Source organism: Chrysemys picta, chromosome 5 (assembly GCF_011386835.1).
Source record: "Chrysemys picta bellii isolate R12L10 chromosome 5, ASM1138683v2, whole genome shotgun sequence".
In the NCBI taxonomy this organism is placed as follows: domain Eukaryota; kingdom Metazoa; phylum Chordata; order Testudines; family Emydidae; genus Chrysemys; species Chrysemys picta.
Window position 1 is genome coordinate 54,529,742 of NC_088795.1, and position 25,358 is coordinate 54,555,099.

Below are 25,358 nucleotides of genomic sequence, written 5' to 3' on the forward strand. Positions count from 1 at the left end.
ATCCCAAAATGATGTTGCTTTTTTTGCAACAGTGTTACGTTGTTGACTCACATTTAGTTTGTGATCCACTATAACCCCCAGATCCTCTTCTGCAGTATCCTCCCTAGGCAATCATTTACCATTTTGTATGTGTGCAACTGATTATTCCTTCTGAAGTGTAGTACCTTGCATTTGTCCTTATTGAATTTCATCCTATTTATTTCAGACCATTTCTCCAGTTTGTCCAGATCAGTTTGAATTCTAATGCTGTTCTCCAAAATGACTGCAACCCCTCCTAGCTTGGTATTGTCCAAAAACTTTATAAATGTATACATTAAGTCATTATACAAAGCATTTATGAAGATATTGATTAGAACTGGACCAAGAACAGATCCATGCAGGGCCCCACTCAATATCCCCTTCCAGCTTGACTGTGAACTATTGATAACCACTGTCTGAGTTGGTTTTTCCAACCAGTTGTGCATCCACCTTATAGTAGGTTCATCTAGGCTATATTTCTCTAGTTTATTTATGAGATGCTCACGTGACATAATATCAAAAGTTTTACTAAAGTCAAGATTATCACATCTACTGCTCCCCCCCTATTTACAACACTTGTAACCATGTCAAAGGAAGATATTAGGCTGGTCTGACATGATTTTCTTCTAGATGCTTACGAACTGATTGATAATTTGCTCCATTGTCTTTCTGGGACCAAAGTTAAGATCACTGGTCTATAATTCCCTGGTTGTCCTTATTCCCCTTTTTAATAGCTAGGTACTATATTTGACCTTTTCCAGTCCTCTGGGATCTCTCCTGTCTTCCCCAAATTCTCAAGGATAATTGCTAATGGCTCAGAGATCTCTTCAGCCAGTTCCTTAAGTATTCTAAGGCCCTATCCACTTGAAAACTTGTATAAGTAATGTTTGTTCTTTTCCTTTTTTAGACTCAGATCCTATCACAGTTTCACTCATGTTTCACTATATTAGTCATCCAATCACTGCTAGCCTTTTTGGTGAAAACTGAAACAAAAAAGACTTTTAACACTTTGTCCATTGCTGTATTTTCCATTATTGTCTTTGCCCCCTTATTGTGTAATGGGCTGACCCTGTCCTTGGTCTTCCTCTTGCTTCTTTTGTATTTATAAAATGTTCTTCATGTCTTTAGGAGTCTAATCTTATTTTTTGCCTTGACCTTTCTCATTTGTCCATACAAGCTTGTGTTGTTTTATTTATATTCATAATTTGACCTAGTTTCCACTTTTTGTATGACTCTTTTTTGAATTTCAGGTTTGTTGATGATCTCCTGATTAAGCCAGGGTGAATACCTATAGTATGACTAATGGCTGGATCCACCACGGCTGACAACAAGAGGAGTTTTGCCATTGACTTCAGAAGCATTGTAGAATGATTCTGGCCCTCACATGCTGCTCCAGTAGCATAAAGGGGGTGCAGTGGAGTTGCAAAAGACCCTGGTGAAAATTCTTCCACTGCAGGAGCTGCATAGAACCTATGTATGTAGCCCTAGATCCCCACACCTTGCAGGTCCCACTGAAGTCATACCAGGGAGCAGAGAGGGTGGATTGTGGCAATGGTGTTGTTACTTACTACGGAAATTCTATGCTGCAGGGCATCCACGGGCAGGAAGCTGTTTCAGCCCTGGCAGCAGCCAAGAATCTGGGTGGCACAAAAGTGGATTAATGCCACCTTTGGCTCCTGCCCACCTTTCCCTGGGCTGTGTTTTCTGTTATGCTCCTTGGAAGTCCTTTTTGATTAGATAGGTACATTCATATGGGAAGATTGTACAAAGCACCACATTTGAAACCTGGCACACTTTTAACTAACAAATATAAATTAATTATAGGAAAGTGATTTGTATATTCACTACTCCTACACTTCGTTCCAACTGTGTTGAATCTTATTGCTTGTGTCGTAGTAATCTGCACCATTGATGCTGCTAGGCATAAAGCCAAGCTCTCTATAGAGCAGTTCACAACATGGCATGTGTTATTGTGATTATAAAATGTTAATTATTCAAAATATTTATATTATTAATCAAATGTTGATTCTCAGAAGTTCAGAGCCATGACTGTATTTGGCACAATTCACTGCTCAGAATTTATAGTCACTAGACTCTTAGAATTTCTGAGAAAGGAATAGTGCTGATTACTGTCACAGCTATGAATTATCAGCCAGTGAGATCACCATATTTCCTTACCCATTTCATAAAATATTTTAGTTTACCTTCACCAATAACCATGTATATTACCTCAACTAAGAAATAATGCCTAAGAAAATATATTAACAGTTTTTATTTTGTAATTTTGTTACCCCTACCTTCTCATATCCTCCTTTATGTTCAGATTGATCAACTCCTTAGGAACATGGAAAGAAAGAGTGCTCTCAGACATCTGTTCTCGGATATGCAGCCACTTGTTGTCAGAAGTGGGAAATCTGTATAATTTACAGATTGGGTTTTTTAACACTGTAGAAGAGAAAAAATGATGGCATTGCTTAATTGTGGCTATATGTTTCTTTCAGAAGCAACTACAATTGTTTAGTCCACAAATGTAAAATTACTTCTCTGTCCTCCTGTATTTCCAAACTTAAATCCAAAGATAAACGCATTATTCATTAAAAACATAGCACTCAAGGCTGCACAACCCAGTGCGGTAGATAATTACATTCTACCTAGTAAAGTAGGTATCTGGTACATTTATCATTACTGCTGCAGGAAGAATGCAAGCTCAAGCTCTCTGACACATATTCATGAGACAAAAGTAAAAAGCAACTTAACTGATGGATAAATAAACAGTGAAATCTCATGCTAAGAGCTGATAACATTATCTGTAACCATGTGCAAGGTGTGTTATTGAACTCTCAGGTTTCCATACATTTGAAAGTGAAACCATATGGGGCAGATGCAGCACATCCCAAATGATTTAGATATTATGGTATATCTTTCCCTAGCTACACATACATAAAGGTCATTAACACAAACAGGTGTTGCATATGTATTTTAAGAGGAAAATATGCCTCACTGATATGTCACTGCAGTCTAGCACCCTCCAGAACTATATGTAACAGTCTCGGGCTCAATCCTGCAAGAGCACTCTGTCTCTAATCCAGAAAAGGGATTACTCTTGTACTTAAATTCTTTGTCAGAGAGCAAGGTCTCAGCGCCTTGCACGTTTAAGCCTAAGAACAGCATGTTTTTTCTCTCAGATCTGCTGCATAGTCATATTTTCATCAAAATTGCATAATGATGCTCCATAATGAGCCTGTGCAATTCCTGTGCTCTCCTTATCTCTGACCTTGAGCCCTTTTTCTGTTCTCTACTGATTCTCCAGAAGAAGCACACAGGGGAAACCTAGAAAAGATACCTTTTCTGTTACTTCCTAGATAAGCTTACTGGGAGATAAATGTTTGTCATTAAAACACACATACACATCAGCTGCTTTTTAATTCAGAATGACTTCAGACAGCAATCTGAACCCTCCAACTCTCCATCAAGCGACTGATCTTTTCACATTACTGGTAAAAGCTGCCTTGGACCAGCCTCTCATTGATCCTGACACTCACTATTGTATAATTCAAAGAAATGCATGACCTGTGATCGCTTTGAAGAAACTGTTGCTTTTAAAAGCACATCAACAAGTGGATCTTGCAACCTACACTACAACTCACTACTGTGGGAAGCACTCCCTCCTATTATTGCCTACGTACACCGATTCATGCAGCATGAATATCACAGCTATAATAAACAAAGGCCAAACCATCAATGATTCACAAATGCACTTTAAAAAAAAATCGGACTTGTTATGAAAATAAAAAAAGGACTGAAACAAAAACAATAAAACTAGAGGATCTACATAAATGAGATGATTACTGGTAGGCAAAGTTACAGCCCACTTCATAAAGAGCCAATATTGCACATGCTCATTTTTAACAGCTCTTGTTTATTTTCAGGAACTGTCCTCTTTCTTTGGTTTTGAAGAAATTCCATGAAATTACTCTTCTTCCATGTAAAACTTAAGACCTCTGAGGTATCAACCTCTTTTTTATTGATAATAAATTTACTTCTAAACTAAAATATTTAATATTAACAAAGAATAATTTAAAAAAGCAAACATAATAATCCTTAATGATGTTTAGCAGAGATGAACAGCAGCATTTTTTGTCTATAGATCTCAAAGTACCTACACAAAAGTGATCAGGCATTGTTGTTTTAATTCTACAGATGAAGGAAACAGACATGGAGGTTAAATGACTTGTCTAAGGTCACAAAGTATTTTTTCTAGTGCCTTATCCATTGCGATAGACTTCTGGCATTCAGAAGCATATATTCAAAATATCACTTGGTTCAAACACTATGAAACATTTCCTATTTTTTCTCTTTTGTTGTGACTAAGTTAATGAAAGATGTTTTATTGACAGCACTGAAGTCCTGGCTTAATCCACAGCAGTGTAAGATATCCCAATGTTCCTTAACCAAGACATTGGAGTGACAAGCTTCAGACTTGAAAGGATAATTCAATATGTATAGCTGATTCTGTTTTTGGCCCATGAGCAGAGAGCTGCCAACATGTGTCAACTCTAGTGCTTACTGTAATGTAGGAATCTGTTCACTATGAGTAGATTTCAGATGCTAACCTAGACATGAAAAGCACTATACCATATTAGCTTTATGGGGCATCCCATCCCTGTGTAGCTTTTTGAATATCTGAAACATTTTCAAGAACCTGTAAATTTGCACTCACAACATGTAATAACTCACATTTGCCTGTGCAAATCTGTATGTGCAATAATGCCAAAAAAATTTACAAAAGGGGCCACCTTGAAAATTTGGCTCTAGGAGTTTTTCTTTTTGCATTTAACCAGAGTTTAGGCAACACAAAGACTAGTGAACAATTGTTGCTGTTGTATTGTCATCCTAGCAGTGTCTCCAATGCTGACAAATGGCTAAAACTGCTATCTGCAAGCTCAAGAGAAGCATTTCAATTGAAAACTCTGGATCATATCTTGCAAACCTTTGCTCAATATAGGAGTCCAAGTAGTCTTATTTGCAGCTTTGCCAACTCTTGTGATTTCTTTGAGAATTTTCAGATATTTGGAATGTTTCTTAAAGCCACAGCTCTTGGAGTCAGGTGATTATGTAACAATCTTGCCTTTTTTTTTTTTTCCCCTTTTTGCTTTGTTTTTTAAGTTTCTAGACCTTATGGTTATGGAGAAGAGCTTAGGAAACTTTAAAGGCTGAAAGCCAGAAGACAAATTAAAAAGCATCCCAAGTTTATTATTGTTTAAATCTCACGATTTTTAAGCCAGTCTCATGATTTTGAGGGGGCGTGCCTCATGACTTTTGAATGTTTGGCCTTGGCAGTAACGCATTTAGCTTTTGTAACGTATGGAATAAAGGCTTGCTCAGTCCAAAACTCCCTACATTTATAAAACTGTGAAATTTATGTAGAGAGAGACTTGCTTATGTACGAACTTTCAGAACATTTCACTGAGCAAAATGGAGAAAGTTCTCTTTTAAAAGTGCATCTATGTGTGGAAGCCAGGAAATCACTGCTATGTATTTATTAAACTGCATTTTCTGACATTCTCACTGTAAATGTAAAGATCGCAGTGTTTTCTGTTCCTTGGAAATCATTTATTTCTCCACATGTTATTCTTCAGTCCTCTCCCCCCCCAAATAAAACTTATAAAACAAAAAGAGTGAACATTATTTCTTGTTCGAACTTCTGTTCACTGTCTAATGAAGATCAAAGGAAACTACTGTCATGTTGTAGATTCTAATACTGTTATTATTTATGGATTTTTCCCTTTAGAATAAAAGCAAGCATACATATTATTTCAGAAAAAAATAACTTCAGTTTTGCTCATTTTTATTAGATTTTAGTTACTTTTCTCCTCTTTCATACTTTTACGTGAAAAACATGCGAGAAAATTAGGTACATACACAGTACAGTACTCCTGGGGGAATTCCGCACCACTGCACAATTCAGAATTTGCGCAGAATTAATGTTCCGCACAGAATTTCATATTTTCCCTGCAGAATTGGAGCTGCAGAGCTGCTGTTGTCCATTAGGGACCACTAATGGGCGCTCTGCTCGAAGTGAGCAGAGCGCCCAGCCCAGCAGGGATGTAGGCTCTGCATGCGTTGGGTGCCTGGCTTGATCCGCATCAGCTCAGGGACAGGAGAGGGCCTGGGAGACCCAGCTCTGGCAAAGGGTGAGGAAGGGCAGGGCCACACTACATCTCCCGGTGGGACAGTAAAGAAGCTGAGGGGAGTAAAGGTGCTGAGGGGAGGGAGGCTGCAGGTGTCTGGGCCGGGGAGGGGGGGTGGTGCCCCATGATTGGACTCTGGGAAGAGGGGGGGTGACTGTTTGGGTTCAAGGGGGCCACATGTAACCCCCTCCAGCACCTCCCAGCTGGAACTGGGTTGTCATAGGGGTTTCTTTAACTCTGTACTCCTGGGAGAATCTTTTTTGTTGTTGTCTGTATTGTTGACAAACATTTTGAAATAAATTACCAAAGTAACTGAAACTGGAGTGAATATAGTGTGTTATTTTGACAAATAAAAATTGTGCACAGAATTTTTAATTTTTTTGATGCAGAATTCCCCAAGAAGTATATACAGTGCAGTATACACACATCAGAAAGAGAGACACTGTTTACACATTTACACACAAATACATATACACCGAAAGAGAGGGAAAGTGTGAGGTATATAGAGAACATATATATGGCGGGAGAGAGACAGAGAGATTCATATAAACCCAGATATGTGGAGATGATATTTATGTAATAAATTATAGAGCCATGTGATAAACTAATTTATCATGCATCTCTATTTCATAGGTAAAGTTCAGGTCACATTACTAATCTCTCCCAGCCCCTAATCTCCCCCAAGTAGCTTCAACTAAAAAAAAAAAAAAAAAAAAATCAAGCAACCAGAAAAATATTTTTCATTCTCCCCACAATATGTGGGCTTCTCCTCCTCCCCACAAAAACAAACAAAACAAAAAAACCCACCAGCGGCCCAGGATGGGCAAGACTCATTACTGGACCTGTAACATGTTTTTTATACATAAAAATGTCAGTTTTAAAATCCTATATCTCAGAGTCATGCAGAACTACAAATAGCAGCTTTTACAGCATTACAGATAGGCTTCCCAACTGGATTCAAAGTTTACAAGAAATATATTGTGATATTTTATATACACCTCTACCCTGATATAACGCTGTCCTCGGGAGCCAAAAAATCTTACGGCGTTATAGGTGAAACCGCATTATATCGAACTTGCTTTGATCCACCGGAGTGCGCAGCCCCGCCCCCCCGGAGCGCTGCTTTACCATGTTATATCCAAATTCATGTTATATCGGGTCACGTTATATCAGGGTAGAGGTGTATAAGGAAAAGTTATTTCAAGTCATTTTTAGAGGTTTCCATGACTCCCTCTGAGACCTGAGCACTTGGTCTCATGGTAAATAAGGCTTTACGGATTTCTAAAAAACATATTTCTATCTGTAATGTATGTGGGGCATAAAGAATACAAACTGGTGTGGTATGTTTTGGGTGACCTGCATAGCTTACTTGTGTCTTTCTTACTGCTGAGAGATGTAAATTCCTACACTCAGGCTGATAACACTTTTACAGCACTCCACACCATCATGTAATATTTCTTTGTATAATGAGAAAGAGAGAGAAATGGGTTGAGCATATAAACACTTCAAACCAAAGTCTGAAGTGAGCTCCAGAGCAGATTCTGACCTCAAAATGCCCTGCCAGCAGCCCCTTCCATTTAAAATCACAGGGTTTTCAACACAATCTCAGCTAACATTGTATAAACAGTGAGAGAGGTGTACTCAGGAGTCAAATGTGTGTGCAACTATAACTACTTTATAGTCATTAACACAACACCATACATTACAAAAAACAGTGGGCCTCATCCAATGCTCACTGAAGTCAATTGGAGTCTTTCCACTGACTTCAATAGGCACTGGATAAGGCTCCAAATGTAAGAGTATTCAGCAGAGTACCACAAAGTCTAACTTTTCAGGGCCAGTTTCTGCAAATCCTTCCTCACACAAGTAGTCAACTGCACTCTACTCCAGTGAGTGAAGAAAGCTTCCAGGAGCAGGGTTTTCAGGAAAACCCCTTAAATCGCTAGTGGTTCTGAAACTCTTCAAAATTGGTATTGTTGTATAGCAGCCCATTGTTTTGGAATCAAAAAGCAATCTACTCAAAATGCATTAGAATATATACATAAAAGAATTACAAACATCTTGTTGTTTGAACTACTAAAATGCCCTTTGAACATCTTTTGTAGTTAGCTTTTATCAAACATTCAGTGTCTGTGGCTTATATAAATGCAAATGTTAAACTTCAAGTGATCATTAAATAGGGCACAACATTTTAAAAGTGCTCTGTTCAAAATCCTTGTATGCATGAGATTTTGGTGGTTTTCCCTACGTTCTCCCACTAACAGAGATAACCTAGTACTATATTATAGCCCTAATTATTTAAAGAAATTATGATGTTATAACACATACCTGCATTTAATAGAGGTAAGCTGTCTTTACCACTTATGCCTTCAGGTGCTGTACATTCACACACCAGTGCACACTACAAAAGAAAAGATGTAACACTTTGAAAGGAAACATAACCACAAATGGAATTTTTCAGAAGTTGCTGCAAAAGAAATGTAAAACAGTTAAATATGAATGGTCTTGGACAAAATATTTGTGATGAGCTATATTTCCAACCCTACCTGTTTTGTGAAGCGATTTTATTTTTAATTACTAATTTGCATTTTCCCTGTACAATTCAGTTGTAATATTTAATAATAGGTTGTAACACTGAAGTCTCTGTACAGAAGGCAGCAAAACATGAAGGATTGTCCCAAAATGAAGTAGAAAGAACTTTCCAAAAAGACAATAGCAGAGTAGAAAACAATTTTTGATGAGTTATATAATTTCAAAGGAATTTCTTTCAAGGGCTACTCTCAAAATCACAGCAGTCAGGCAGGCAGGCAGCATTTAGTACAAACGCAATTTTAAATCAGGGTTGGGGGGAAAAGGTGGGAATTTTTTTTTTTTACTGTCCTCTTTTTGACATCTCTTTCCTCACTTGATTTCATCTCTTAGCACTACTTACTTTTACATAATCTTCTAAACCATTTTTAATGGCTCCTCTTCTGGCTTCACACTCATGTATAATTCTGAGCTCTAATGTTTTAAGAAAGCTATATTTTTAAATCTTGTCAACTGTTTTTTTTTTCCTTTCAAAGGCAGCACACCAGCTTCTGTTGTGTTCTTGTATTTCTTTTAGGTCTAAATCCTAAACAGACAGACAGACAAAGCACATAACTATGCTTTGCATCATTCTGTTTAGTGCAGAATAAGATAGAAGGAATCCTTCCTTCACATGTTGGAAAGACTGACAAAGTATTTTGCAGCTTCTACTGCAACAGTAAGGCAGTCATAGCCTCTGGAGGCTGCTGCCACGCCCCCTTTCCACAGGAGGTGGGACAGAGGGTAAAAGGATTTATATAGCAGCAGATATTCTGCTCTCATCTCTGCCTCTTCCATAGCCTTTCCAGACGTGGCCCTATCTGCCCCCCATGCTCTCTATTGCAAGGGGAACCCCTATGTATCAAAGCTCTGTACCATGCAAGTAATTCTGCCCTTCTACACAGCAGAACCACCTGGGTTACATTGGCAAGAGAGTGTCTGCAGCCAAGGAGTCAGTGATTAGTATAATAAATTCTTGTTCAAGCAGACTATTTTAGTATTTTCCCCTTCTATTTTGGGCTGACCTTGCACTTAGTAAAACATTCAGGGCTTAAGAACATCAGGACAGAAATCTCTACTAATGCTAGTAATTCCTCACCCTACTCTGAATTCTGAATGGTACTAACAGCCAGATCCTCATGTGAACATCTGGTCGTAGGAGGGTTGTGAGTGTACTGTGAAAAGGTTTGTGAACAAGGGGGAGATGTTGCCCTTTGGAGGTGGTCTGTTTTGTACCAATCAACATCCCAGATCTGGGGTTGGCTACCAGTTTCCTTCTGCCTGAATGTGCAGACTTTCAGCATACTGAATATTACACTCAGTTCAAAACTAATTGGTTGGGGGTATTTCAATATATTGATGAGGAAGTAGTGCAATTTCCTCAAAAATGTCTCTGGAATTGCACCCTCACCTGTTTGCGCACACAAACAGGAAATTGGGTAACTGTGTCTCACTTAATTTAACAAATGCATTCAAAGCCCACTGAAACTATGGCTGTAACAAGCTTACTGTGTTCTTCTGTCAACCCACCCCATCAACAAGTACTGGAACCCAGCAAGGAGAGACCAATTAATTCCTGCAGACTCACTATGGTTGATATAGCTCATTAACTGCCTCAACTAAATAACAGGGCTTGGGGACGAGGGGAGTGATCCTCTCACAGCAGAGGAATTTAAATTGTAGGGCCAAGCTGCACCAAGAGAGGAATAGCCTGGGAAGGCAGCTTGGCCTATAATTCAACTTATGTATTTTGTGCTTATTAATAAAGCCAAACCCAAGTTTTGACCCATCACAACACTAGTGCCTCATACTACATTCTGACAGCTCTCAAGTAGTGGTTAATTATGGTTGATTGAGGTTTAAATGAATACTTTTGTTCTAACAAACCAGAGGGGGAACGTTTGAGAACAGAGTATCACTTGGCACAGCTCTATGCAAATGTATTTTGAGTTGAGAGAGCTGAGCACACATATTGTACTTCATTCCAGAGCTGATTTCTCATTTAGCTTTTTTGAATAATGAGAACTTAAATCCCAGTGTGGTATTAGTAATATAGGCATCTAGCACCACTGATCATTCTAATTTAATTTGTGCAATGAGCTGACTGATTTCATACCTTTTGTCCCTGCACATCTGTTGTGATGTGGTCTACTTCCCCCTCCTCTATCTCCCCCATCTTCACAAAGCTGACGTCTATGGTACCAACTGTCTTTCCACCATCAGAAGTTCTGAAACCAAAAATAATTAAAATTAAAAAGTATTCTTCAGCAGCCTCTCGTCACTTCAATACAAATATTCATGTCAGTACACATTTGCTCTTCTATTCATTTTGTAGCTGCTTTCATCTGTATTAAACTCATTTTCTACTACCATAAAGTAAATGGTAACAATAGGACGGCAATGTATTTGTCCAACACGGCTTATAACAAGGAGAACTTTGAATATATTAGTTAAAACTCTAGATGGGCAAGTGCTGTCTAAAAGAAGATTGAACTCTTCCACAAATACCATGAATGTTTTAAATGTTCTTCTGACTAGGGGCAGGTCTACACTTAAAAAGTTACAGCAGCTCTGCATGCCACCATAACACTTTAGTGAAGATGCTACTACACCGATGGGAGAGCTTCTCCCGTTAGTGTAATTAATCCATCTCCACAAGAGGCAGTAGCTATGTCAACGGGAGAAGAGCTCCCATTGAAAGAACACTGTCTACACCAGGGATTAGGTCAGTATAATTACGTCACTCGGGGGCATGGATTTTTCACACCCCTGAGTTATGCCGATGTGAGTTTGTAGTGCAGACCTGGCCTAGGGTACTTCTAAGAAAACTCTATTACACATTGTGCCAATGCCCCATTTTATAATCTACCAATTTACTGCACACATCAATACTTTGGTTTGGGGGATTATGAACGGTGAGAAGAATGGAAGACGCACTGTTGGAGAGCTGGGTTTTAAGGAGAGGAAAGGAACTTGGAGGATGAAAAGTGAAAGACTATTCCAGGTGTAGGAGGCAGCATGGTAAGAGGCATAAAATTGCAAGCAGTTAAAAGAGAGACTGGGAGTTCCATAGTAAGATGAGCAGATTGGGAAGAGTATAGGGAATGAGGGGAAGAAATGACCAGGGTATTTTTAGTAAAAGTCATGGACACGTCATCGATGACAAACAAAATTCAGGACCCGTGACCGGTCCATGATTTTTACTAAAAATACCCAACTAAATAGTAGCCTTCATATTGCCTTCAAATACATCTCTGCAGTCATTTCACTCCCTCAGTCCCTCTACAAATCCCAATCTTGGGGCAGCTGCTGCTGCGGGGGAGAGGGGGAGGGAGGAGGAGAAGAGGCGCCCCAGGGAGCTGCCACAGGGTGTGTGTGCGCCAGTGTCACCAGCTGCCGGGAGCCACCGGACCAGCAGCTGCTCCGGCCGCCCCAGGGACCACTGCCGGGAGACACCAGAGCAGCAGCTGCTCTGGCCAACCCAGGGACTGCTGCTTGGCCAGTCAACAGGGCCAGCTGCCCGGGGACCACTCGAGCAGCAGCCAGTGCGGCTGGCCCCAAGCCGCTCCAGCAGTGGTCGGTGCGGTTGGCTGGGGGCCACCCGAGTGGCTGGCTGCAGAGCCACTCCAGCAATGGCCGGTGTGGCTGTCCGTGGGGCCACCTGAGCAGCTGCCCCGAGCCAGCTGCTTGGGCAGCCCTGGGGTCAGCCACACTGGCTGCTGCAGAAGTGACTGAGGTCGCAGAAAGTCACGGAATCTGTGGCTTTCCGCGACGGACACGGAGCCCTATGACTATATAGGTGAAAACGAGGAGCTTGAATTTGTTATGGTATGATAAGATATAGGAAGGCACTGGAGAAGGGGCTATATGGTTGGCATGTTAGGAGAGAATAACTTTAAAAAAAAAAAAAAAAACTAGGAGCTTTTCCTTGCACCTGTACAGAGCCCCAATGACTTCAGTGGGACTTTGTGCTGTTCTCACACGTGTCCTTAATTTTACACACTATGAAGAGTCCCAAAAGAAGTCGATGGGCCTACTCAGAGTGTGGAAAGTTTAGCACGTGTGTAGGTCTTTTCATGATTATGGCCTTGTTCACCGTAGTTATTTGGGATATTTTCCTGTTCCGACAATACAGTCTTAAAATGTAGTGACCTCTGTGGTTTAAGATAAATGTTTACTTATTGGTACTAGCCACTGTTATCTAAAATTGAAGACATTTACATGTATATACTCTGACAATACAGAAATACAATTTTTTCTAACATAAGCTTTGTAAAATTGTATATAAATCTTTGTGTGGTATATATGTGGGGTGTTGTTTGCTACAAACCAAGTGCACCAAACAATAATAAAAAACAAAACACACACACAAACAAACAATCCAGCAGCTCAACACAAAAGCAACCCTAGATTAACTGACAAGTGAGCAAGCAACGGGGTGGAAATTGGTAGTGAAGAATCAGGATTTCAGGTTGCCATGGATATTTATTATCAACAGTACATAAACAATTTTAAAATTTATGAAAAATAATTTGCTAGTGTCCTTTTAAAAAATAAAAGGTAACAGTAGTTTAATGGATTCATGTCAGTTCCCTCTGTCCTTTGAATTACTACAGACTACAGTTTTGACCTAATTTTTCACCTCTTTTCTCTTTCTTGTGTCATAATTGGCACAGGTAGAGCAAGCTCCAGTACTCAATAGATAAATCAATCTTTGAGGAGAAAGGGAGTATGCCATACAAACTGCTGTTGCCAGGTCATATATACCCCTTAAAACTTATGTATCACTTCAGGTGCAACTGGTAAAACACTGACAGTTCACAACAGTTTAATGCATTTTGATCAGCATGCCAAACTTCTGTCACATTACCAATTAGCCTTAAATATTTAACCAAGAATTTCAGGCAGTGATGAATTTAAGCTTTTCTGTCGCCTTGGACTGAAACTAAAATGTAAAAGTAAAATCTTATGCTCACTCTTTGTAGGAAATAAAATTTCCAGGCCAAAAAATAAACCTGCAAGCATATTTGAGAATGTATTGGTCACAACAGGTCTGATTCTACCTACAAAAGAAATGCACTTAATAGAATGAAATGAAAACACCGAGATCTTGATACTCTGGCCCACCTCCTCCCCTTTTTCATCTCCTCACAGCAAATAGAAATGTTAAATCACAATATGAAAACAAATCATATTTTTGAATGCTACAGGCACACAAATCAAAAAAGCTCTATAAATGTCCAGGGAGAAACCATCATTAGTTGTGTCAGACACTGTGAATTTAAAGTACCATTGGTACATGAGGGTTTTCAGACAGACACGCTATGCATTTAGAACTCAAACACAAAATATTAGATTAAAATCTTGCCTGGACAGAGAAAAATAAAAGAGAGAGAAATGAAGCACTAAAATAAACAAACAAGAAGTGAAAAAGACCACAGATCCCACCTATATTAGGTTAAAACAACTGATTGTTGATATTTGCTTAAGTACTAATGAATTAGTATGCTGTGTATTCTATATATGTCATACTGTGCATAGAATAGAGATATATACATACACAAACAATCAAATAAAGAAGAATTAAAGGGAATTTCCCTACTTTGGTGTGCTTTATATTGCATTTACACTAGTAGTTACAATACTAACTTGTTAATCACCAACAGCGTGCTCACAAGATACAAAATTATGACAGTCCCTGCCATAAACCACTTACAATCCAAATGACAGAAACATAAAAGATGAGATGCACCAGAAACCTACAGGAATAATCTGAATTTCTTGCATGCACGCACACAGGGCCGGCTCCAGGCACCAGCCTACCAAGCATGTGCTTGGGGCGGCACCTGGAGGGGGGCGGCGCTCACCCGGGGAGAGCAGAGCCGCAGTGGGCTTACTGCCCTCCCCCGGCGCTCCAACCGGCCGGGGAGAGCGGGGCCGCGGCCGGGCTCGCCGCCCTCCTCCCGGCACTCCGGCCGGTCGGGGAGAGTGGGGCCACGGCCAGGCTCGCCGCCCTCCTCCCGGCACTCCGGCCGGTCAGGGAGAGCGGGGCCGCGGCGGGGCTCACCGCCCTCCCCCGGCGCTCTGGCCGCCGGGAAGAGCGGAGCCGCGGCGGGCTCGCCGCCCTCCCCCGGCGCTCCGGCTGGTCAGGGAGAGCAGGGCTCCGGCCGGGCTCTCCGCCCTCCTCCCGGCACTCCGGCCGGTCAGGGAGAGCGGGGCCGCGGCGGGGCTCACCGCCCTCCCCCGGCGCTCCGGCCGGCCGGGGAGAGCGGGGCCGCGGCCGGGCGCTCCGCCCTCCTCCCGGCGCTCCGGCCAGCCGGGGAGAGCGGGGCCGCGGCCGGGCTCGCCGCCCTCCTCCCGGCACTCCGGCCGGTCGGGGAGAGTGGGGCCACGGCCAGGCTCGCCGCCCTCCTCCCGGCACTCCGGCCGGTCAGGGAGAGCGGGGCCGCGGCGGGGCTCACCGCCCTCCCCCGGCGCTCTGGCCGCTAGGAAGAGCGGAGCCACGGCGGGCTCGCCGCCCTCCCCCGGCGTTCCGGCTGGTCAGGGAGAGCAGGGCTCTGGCCAGGCTCTCTGCCCTCCTCCCGGCGCTCCAGCCGGCCGGGGAGAGCGGGGCCGTGGCCGGACTCGGCGCCCTCCCCTGCCGCGCTCCCCGCCGGGGGGAGGCTTTTTTGCCTGGCGCGGCAAAAAAGCCAGAGCCGGCCCTGCACGCACACATGCAAACACTTCTATAAAGAGGGTGAAGGTCTAGCAAACCAGAATGGGGAATGCATTCCATGCTTATGGGAAAAAGGCACAGAAACAGGAATGAGAGAAGGAGATGAACAAGCCTTGGAGACTGGCAATCCTGGCTAAGTGGAGGGGACATAAAGGCAATTTGTATGAGATGAGCTCCGAGATGGACACTTGTCTTGAACATAGATAACAAGAAGTTTAAAATCCATGTTGGGGAGCATGGGATGTGAGTGGAGACAAAGGATGAAGTGGTCTGATCAAAGAGAAAAAAGGTAAGTTTAGTGTCTGTGTTTTGGATGGACAAGTGAAATGATAGATGTGTCAGGGACTCCAGAGATGAGAAAAGGGGGGGAAATCAAGATGGGAAATAATCAGCGCATGGATGAGTGTTTTCACTTTGGGGGCAGAGAGGAAAGGTTTGGATATGCCTTTGCTGTTTCCTGTTTGGTGATATAACTCAAGAAGAGTTATTCTCTTGGGCCTGGTTAGACTAGGATTTAAAGATGTGATGTCAGCATGTGCTAACACACACTTGTAAAAGTCTAGTGGAGACCAGAAGAAAGAAACCAGCTTAGAATGTGTTAAAGGTCTTGTCTACATCAGACTCTTACCATGTTACACATGCTAACATCACACTATTAAATTCTGGTCTAGACAAAGTCTTGGTATTTTGGCCTAGCCAAAACCAGGATGTGGTGTAGATCTCACAAGAATTTCTGGACATCTGAGAGATATTTGGAAGTTGGGCTATGTAAGAAACAAGGATATATATTGATAAGCATCTGCACTTCTGTATACTTATTCAAATTGAAACACAGAACCTATATGGAATCTCTGTAACCCCCTGGTAAAAAAGTACTACTTTTACAGACAACCACCATAACAGAGAACGATAAATAATCAAGGATTTTCAGAAGTGACCAGTGATTTGGGTTGCCTCAGTTTTAGGGTCTCCAGATTGAGACACCTTAAGGGGACCTGATTTTCAGAAAGTGCTGAGTATCCATCCAAAAATCAATGGTCACTTTTCAAAATCTTGGGCAAATAAATAACTTGCATGTGTACTGTGCCTGTCATGTTGCAGAATGAACCTTTACAAAATGAGGGTCTAAAAAGAATAGACACAAAGAATCGCTTCACTTCCAGCTCCCTCTGGGATGAAACACAGTAACTATATGACAGCACATAGCAGTCCTAAACAAGGAGACAGAAACAGAAGTAAAACAAAAAGCTGTATCCAAGTTAAAAAAAAAAAAAAAAAAAAAAAAGAGGCAGCAATTTTAATAAGCAATATGTGACTACCAGAGTTGAAATTTTGCAAAGACCCCATTAACACCCCAATTCTTGTGTAAGTTATGGGGATATCTTTGTCTCTTTTAACAGATAATGCTTAACAGTGTTCCTTACCACAAGGCTGGGGCTTGGCTTCACAGCTCATTCACAAAGAAGTGTGTCACTTTGGGCTTGTCTACACTAGAAAGGTTGCCATTTTAATTATACCAGTATAGTTAACTAGCAAAACCAGTTTGGGAAGCCAAATAAGCTATAGTGATTAAAAAAAATAACCCACATCCCAAACCAAAACAGCTATACTGATATAACTTTACTCGTGCAGACCAGACCTTAATGAGAACCAGAACCACTTCCTGAAATAGCCCGAGTGGTGCCAGAAACCTTTAGCTATAGAAATATTCACACAATATGTGCGCTTTCTATTTTGTGATATTGTCAGACTTTTCACTCAAATATTCTGGAGCAAAGCATTCTGAAAGCTTCAAAATTCATTTAGGATGAAGGTCACTGAACTTGTGAATTCTGTGATTCATCAGCTGCAGATATCCAGATAGATCCAGTGCTGGTCTACGCTACAAAGTCAGGTCAGCTTAACTACATTGCTCAGGGCTGTGAAAAATTTCGACCCCTGGTGCATCGATTGACACAGCATTGATCCCCGGTAAGTGGAGACATACTCTAATTCTCTGCTCGTGCCACCCTTGGCTCCGTAGTAGGTCAGAGTGCCAGCTACTGATAACCAGAACACAGTGTGCCATTGCTGCATAATGGGGTAGCAGAGGGACCAGCTATGCTGACTCTACACCTGCTAGGGAGTTTCTCCTCATTTGTGCTGTCAAGGCAGTTAATTTGCCCCCATAACTTTTGGAGTTGGATTTTAATTACATTTTGGTCCTGAAGACTATATCTCACCTAGGGCACTATAGAGTGCTAGAAAGGCCAAAAAAAATGTAGGAAGACTTTTGAAATTACATCAGCATATAACCACAGTAGAATAGAGAAAATGAGGCCCCCAATGCAATGAATATGTTCAGATTACCCGAATAACGTGCATTTCCCCATACATACTGCTTTCATTTGTACTCTTCATAAAGTACTATAAACCCGAGTTAACCCTAGTGTCCCTTTTTAATCTGAAGGACCATATCTATCATTGCTTGCAGACATGGTGTTGCCTATTTAACTATTGGGTGCTCTCCAAAAATCTTTGAGGATTATTTGAAAACAAGTCAAATAAGGTTTCAAACAATTGTTCTTCTGTGCTTTTAATGTAATACCGTATGATGGTGTTATATACATATGAGATGCCAACCAAGAAAAGTATATTAAGATTTTACTATTACTTGAAGGTTTGAAAACTTTAATCCATTTTGCTCCTCTACAACTTTATTGATTATTAACAAATATTTTGAATATGAAAACTCAGAACTCATAATTGGTTCCCATGGTCCTAACTTCACTAATAAAAATGGCTTAGGAACACAAAGCAAAAGAGAAGCAGACTGTGTATTTGCATAGCCTTGTAAATTATAAATGAGAAATGAGAGATTGCCTGAAAAGGAAAATGTATGACTTTCAATTGTTCCAATCTCAGAGCAAGTAGTGCAGACTAATACATAGTTCAACACAAATTCTTTTCCCACCAAAGTAATGCATTTTGAATGACATGAACACGTTTTCTTATGACAAATGTATTAATTATTTTCGTATATGAACACTGTCTTTTTTATTTGTCATGTGAAACACAAAGCCCATGTCAATCAGCTTTCTGTTTTCAAACTGTTCCATTGATGAATAAAACGTTAAAATTTAGGATAAATGAATGACACTTTTTAGAGTTCAATGTATTGACTCCTGCCACTGCTTCAATACAAGGCTACGTTTTTTATCAAAACAAGTTTTTCTCAGCTCTTCTGGAGTCCTGCCTAGTGTTTAAAGCCAAGCTGCTGTCCATCTGCCTCCTGTGGCATATCATGACAAGAAGCAGCCAGGAAATAATTTCAGAATGCAGGCTAAGTAAAACTTAGCTAGTTGAGCACAGCCTCAGATTGATCATCAAAGGGCAACAATAGTTCAAATACATTGCTTTCTGTACTAATTACTGGGTCAGGAAGTTACACAGCCAAATTCCTTTTCTTTCATTAAATATGTTAAATGTTGCTCAGATTCAATGCTGTCTTCATCCTCTGGCCCTCTGAACCCCAGCCTTTCCATTTCACTTCATATGTCAGAAAATAGCTGTTTTATCTCCTCTTGAAAAAAAAAGTTTGGATTTGTTCCAGCTGAATGTCAAGGGAAAAAATATAATCAAGAAAGACAAAGCAACATAGAAATCCAAGAAAAATCAATGAACAAATGAACATTTAACTACATGATAAACCCAACTGCGACCATACAACCATCAGCAGAGCCTGGGGAGCATGAAAAGATATCAACTACTATACTATTACTAGACTATCATAGAAAATTTGAAGTCTGGGTACTGTTCCCACTAGTAGAGGAGAAGGCAACATTATGGCTACATCTACACTACAGCCGGGATCGATGCTCTGAGATTGATCTACCAGTGGTCGATTTAGTGGGTCTAGTGAAGACCGGCCAAATCGACAGCAGATCACTCTCCAGTCAACCCCTGTATTCTTCCTACTTCGAGAAGAGTAAGGTAAGTCGACAGGAGAGTTTCTCCCGTCGACCCCCTGCGGTGTAGACCCCACAGTAACTCAACCTAAGGTACGTCGACTCCAGTTATGATATTCATGTAGCTGGAATAGTGTAGCTTAGGTCAACTTACCGCGGTAGTGTAGATATAGGCCTGGTCTACACTGTGGGCGGGGGGGAGGGAGAATCGATCTAAGTTACGCAACTTCAGCTACATGAATAACATAGCTGAAGTTGATGTACTTAGATTGACTTACTGTGGTGTCTTCACTGTGGTGAGTCAACTATTGCTGCTCCCCCGTCAACTCCACCTGCGCCTCTTGTGGCGGTGGAGTATAGGAGTTGACAGGAGAGTGCTCTGGGGTCGATTTATCGCGTCTAGACTAGATGTGATAAATTGACCCCCGCTGGATCGATCGCTGCCCGCCAATCCGGCAGGTAGTGTAGACATACCCATAGCCTATGTTATAAAGGAAGTGAAACCTTGTTATGGGATTGACATTGGTAGGCCTGAACTCATCCTTCAATTAACACAATTGCAGGCATAAACCCCACACAAGACAAAAGGAGTTTTGACATTTACAACAGTTTTCTACCCCTTCGTAGCCCAGGAGCTTTTGCTGAGTATTGTTTTGGGTCAGGTGTGTGTGGGGGAGGCGGAAGGAGGCAGAATACAAAGAAACTGAGAGGAGATAAAAAAGAATGACAAAGTGGGAGAGAGAGAGCACACCAGTGAACAGGAGCGGCTGAAAGCACTGTGGCTGACCCTAGAAGAAACATGGGAAGAGACTTTAGGATCAGAGGTGCAGGATGAAAAGAGCGCTCTTGGTAATATAAGCAAGAGCAACTATTTGATTCCTTCTGAATTCAGAGAGACAGGACTTTGCACATTCTTTATAAACAAAACTGCATCAAAGAAATACCGGACTACAACTGATTTCTACTCCCAACTGGAACACCCACAGGACCCCAAACTTTGAGTAGCCACTTCAGTCAAAAGAGCCAACATTAGTGTCAAAGTGAGATCCAGTTTCCAAGGAGAAAAATTGTGAGCTAGTATTCCTGTTGAACCAGAATGGCGCAAATGTGGTGATGTTTGCATAAATCATAGATGTTTCAATTTCTTTTGGCTAAGACTTAAAACAGGAGCTAAACGCTCCACAAAAGAAACTAAAGCAGCATCTCGACATCCAGAAAGGGCTGAAGGTTGACTTAGGGTGGAGCTAAGCTTTGTTAGAGCAACAACTGCAAAGTGTCCAGACTGGTTGGGATGCCCAGCTGCAGGGTAGAATGGTAAGGTGCATCAAAGAGGAGACCAGCAACCTGACTGCTGCAAACCAAAAGTTTTTCCATGAAGTAGTGGAGACCAGGCAAGCTTTAGCCAACATGGGACTTGCTAACAAAGCTGAGCTGAGGCAAGGACTTAAGGAGCTGAAAATTCAGCTCCAGAAAGAAATCAAAGCCTTACAGATCACCGCCGCCGTAGGCAGATGCCTATATGAGGAATTGAGCCAGCCAGAGGACTTGGTACGACCTGACATTTATAACAGTTTTCTACCCCTTTGTAGCCCACAGAGGCCCAGAAGAGAAGAGGTTGGCCTGTCCTAGCTCTTGTGATGCAAAACAATTTTTGAGATAACCTCCCTGGGAGGCTTATGGGCTCAATTCAACATTATAAACACTGGAATAAATTGCCTAGGGAGGTTGTGGAATCTCAATCTCTGGAGATATTTAAGAGTAGGTTAGATAAATGTCTATCAGGGATGCTCTAGACAGTATTTGGACCTGCCATGAGGGCAGGGGACTAGACTCGATGACCACTCAAGGGCCCTTGAATCTATGAATCTATGAAACTCAAATGAATGGCTGGGAAGATGGACAGAAAGCAGGGTTACTAGCAGTCAACTTGGGTGGCCCAGCTCTGATGATGCTTCAGAACTTACCCCCAGAGAAGCGACAGAGTTATCCAGACCTGGTACAGGCTCTTGACATGTGGTTTGGAGCTAGCCATGAATATGAACTAGCCAAGGCACAGCTAAGAACTAGAAGGAGAAGCAAAAAGACCACCACCTGAACTAGCAGAAAACTTGCAGAGACTTATGCTCCTGGCATACCCAGCTACTACCAAGGCCTTCCAGAATAGAGTGGCAATGGACCAATTTATAGATGTTCATTGGATTAGAACTTGCACATCAAGATCAATGAAAGAAGGCCAAAGACACTTTGACAGGCTGTGGAATTTGCCAAAGAACTTGAATCTTTGCTTGCAGTAGTTCACCGGAAGCAGCAGCTGCCACTGAAGAAGACAGAAGCTGATCACAATGAGCCCTGTATCAAATATGCACGAAGCAACAGAGTATTCTAATCTGGTTTGTGACTGCACTGAATGATAGGAATACATGATAATTTGGTTTGTAAAACAAGGCAAACTGACAAAAATGCAAAAATTAAAGATAAAAGTTATGTTAACTGCTGGTATTGTGACAAAACGGGCCACAGAAAGGAGGATTGTTAGAAATGTAATGTGGGCCAAGACAGTCTGTCTCAAGTATCTAATCAAAGCTTCTGTCCCAGTTCAGGAAATGGGGACATTGCACAAGCCGAAAGCCATCACTGAGAGTCAAAATTTGGAGATATAAAGCTCAGCCCCACAATTTTTGTTTAGATTTGGGCAGTTAGACAAAAATAATGGAAGTTCATCTATTCAGTGCATCAGAGGATCTGTGATGTGTTCAGGAATAATTGACTTGGGTTCATACATAACACTTATTAGACCGGAGATGCTAAAAAGGTTAGGGAAGAGGGTATCCAAAACTGAACTGTCTAATTGGTCTCAAATTGAGACAGTCATTGGGGCAAGGGCACCTGTCCAAAAACTGGGTTTGCAGATTGGACTTTTGAAATTTGAGCAAGAGGTCTAAGTGGCTAAAATAGTAGATGAGCTAAGAACTGTTTGGGATTTCATTACAGCTAATAACTGTAAAATTCAGCCTGTGGAAATTCCCTTTATGGCTCAGGTGAGACAAAAGGTTTGTAGGCAACTGGTTTGCAGTAAATGAACTGTCCTGCCTCCAGGGGAAGAAACCCTTATAACAGCTATATGCTACCGTAGCTTTCCAGCAAGGGAAAGATGGGGAGTGGTTGAAACCTGTTTTAAGTCCCAGGGTCTCGGGGAATCTTAGCTGGTAATGGTCTTGTGGATCTGAAACAAAAACTGATCCCAGTTTGTTTGATCAAATGTTTCTGATAAACAGAAAATAGTGAAAGAGGGAACTGCAGTTGTGGAATGAGATGGTGGATCTGGTAAAAACTGATATAGAAGAAAACTACAAGGGAGAAGAGAGTGAAGGTATGCCCCAAGAGTTTCTGTTGGACTTATTCCAGTGCAGTGCTGTACATTTAAATAGGGAATAGCAGAACACTCAGACACTTTCTGGTTAGGAATCAGGTTGTACACCCAATCCAACAAAGATATAGGTTGTGCTGCACTGGCCCATCATAAGATTGATACTGGGGTAAACTGACCCATTAAACAGGCACTTTACCCTTTATCAGTGGCAAAAAGGGAAGCAGCACTACAAGACATTGCAAAAATGGTTCACAAAGCCATAACGTGCCCTTCAATCAGTCCCTGGGCCTCATCCAAAGTTCTGGTTAAGACAAAGGATGGTTGTACCAGATTCTGTGTGGACAATCAAAAATTAAATGAAGTCACTTTAAAGGATTCTTATCCATTAATATCAATAGATGATACTCTGAACTCCATAATTGGTTCAATCTGGCTTTCCAGATTAAAAGCGAATATCAGCAAGTGGAAGTGCATCCAAAAGATAGGGGAAAAAACTGCTTTCACAGCAGGACAAGGTTTGTGGAAATTTAAAGTGATAGATTTTAGCTTGCGCGATGCACCAGCCACATATGAAAGGCTAATGGAGACATGGCATATCACTTTCAGATTATCCGTTGTACCTAGATGATATCTTGGTGCATACTAAAACATTTGAGCCTGAACTAAAACATTTATATAAATAGTCTGTGATCAACTAAAGATGGCCAATTTGAAACTCATACCAAAGAAATGTGAGTTGTTCCAAAAAGTAGTAGTCTGTCTTGGGCACACAAGTAGTGAGGAGGGAATTTCCACTACCAAAAAGAAAATTGAGGGTGTACTAAACTGGCCAACTCCCCTGACACTTACAGGTAGGCTGGCCATACATCCAGTTTTAAACTGGACAGCCCTGCTTTTCTAATGTTTATTCCCCAACTCATACTGAGACAAATGGGGGAGGGATAGCTCAGTGGTTTGAGCACTGGCCTGCCAAACCCAGGGTTGAGAGCTCAATTCTTGAGGGGGCCATTTGGGGATCTGGGGCAAAAATCTGTCTGGGGATTGGCCCTGCTTTGAGCAGGGGGTTGGACTAGAAGACCTCCTGAGGTCCCTTCCAACCCTAATATTCTATGATTTTGGACGTGAGGCAGTGTGCTCTTCAAAAGGCACCCCCATGTGACAGTGCATATGAGGCCTTGCCCAGGGGCCTTGGATCATGCCAGCAGGAACAGGCCCACACTGTTCCTGGAAGTACCAGAATATCTGGTACTCTGGGAATGTGAGAGTGGCCTACTTACTGATGTGCAAAATTTTACAGGACTCTGCTCCTATTATAGAGGTTCATTTGTGGATTTATCTATATTGCAAAATCACTGCACAAGTTGGGTTAGAAGGCAAAACCATTTCCGTGGTGAGCAGAAAGTAATGTAGCATTTTCAGAGTTAAAAATGCTCTGCTGACTGCTCCTATATTGTCCTATCCATGTTTCAAAACTCCATTCATACTGGACACAGATGCTAGTGCTTGAGGACAATATTAACACACAAACAAAGAACTTAATAGGGTGGTAGCTTATTAAACTTTTACTGTAAGTTCTCCCAAGAGAAATGATTGCACCACCTGAAAAGAACTCCTAGCAGTAGTTAAATCTATAGAATGGTTTCATCACTACTAGTATGGGGGGAAGATTATGATCAGGACAGACCATGCTTTCCCACAATGGCTCTGCAGATTCAGAAATCCTGAACGCCAGCTTGCCAGGTGGATGGAGAAATGGCAGTACTACGATTTCACAATCACAAATAGGTCTGGCCATAAGCGTGGTAATGCTTGTCCAGACAGCCTTATTGGGAAGCTATTTGCAAACACTGCCCCAAGCAGGAAAGCAAGGAATTTGTTACTAAAAGGGATGGGTGTGTTTCTCTTTTCCTCTAATTTACGGAGGGGCCCATCCATGTTCATGGTTCATCCACTGAAAGAATGGGAATGGGGACGAGGTATGGACCTCAGAGCAACTAAAAACTTCACAATGAGAGGATCTTGATATCAGGATAGTGTATGACTATTTGGACTCTGTAGAAATCTTACAATGCAAAATTGAAAGAGTTTACACCTTTGCTAGGGAAAATTTGAGGATAGACTCTGACAACATGAAAAGGCTATATAATGTAAGGTCATATCGGGAAACTTTTATAACAGGGGACCTGGTCTGGCTCCACAAACCTAGAAGAAAAAAGAGAGGAACTCTCAACTAGAAAAATCTTGGGAGGGACCCTATAGAGTATTGACCCAAATAAAAGATGTTGTGTACAGGATTTAGCTGGGTCCCAGGACTAAACCCAAAGTTATCCATAAGAATCATTTGAAAGAGTATCAGGGGGACAGAATTTGAGCTTGGCTGCGCCCTGAATCTGAGAATGTGGAAGTTGAGGATGGAAAAGTTGTTACCGAAGTGAATTCCCAATTAGGAAAGAATGGTCAGGGTGTAAATCCAGGTAGAAAAAAAACCACAGAGATTTAGGTGGGAATAAATTTTTTGTGAGTTGGTGATATGAAAACAGGAAGACACT

General features: G+C 41.5%; 1 protein-coding gene across 16 annotated transcripts in view; it reads right to left on the reverse strand.

The window, feature by feature from the left end:
- INPP4B (inositol polyphosphate-4-phosphatase type II B) overlaps nucleotides 1-25,358 on the reverse strand; it is a 496,579-nt gene that overhangs the window by 175,420 nt on the left and 295,801 nt on the right. For all 16 annotated transcript variants that reach the window (XM_042850295.2, XM_065596417.1, XM_065596418.1 and 13 more), the window contains 3 exons: nucleotides 10,894-11,005; nucleotides 8,538-8,610; nucleotides 2,316-2,463 (listed from right to left, as the gene is read on the reverse strand). In XM_042850295.2, the coding sequence (XP_042706229.2) occupies nucleotides 2,316-2,463; nucleotides 8,538-8,610; nucleotides 10,894-11,005 (333 nt within the window). The remainder of the gene's footprint in view (nucleotides 1-2,315; nucleotides 2,464-8,537; nucleotides 8,611-10,893; nucleotides 11,006-25,358) is intronic.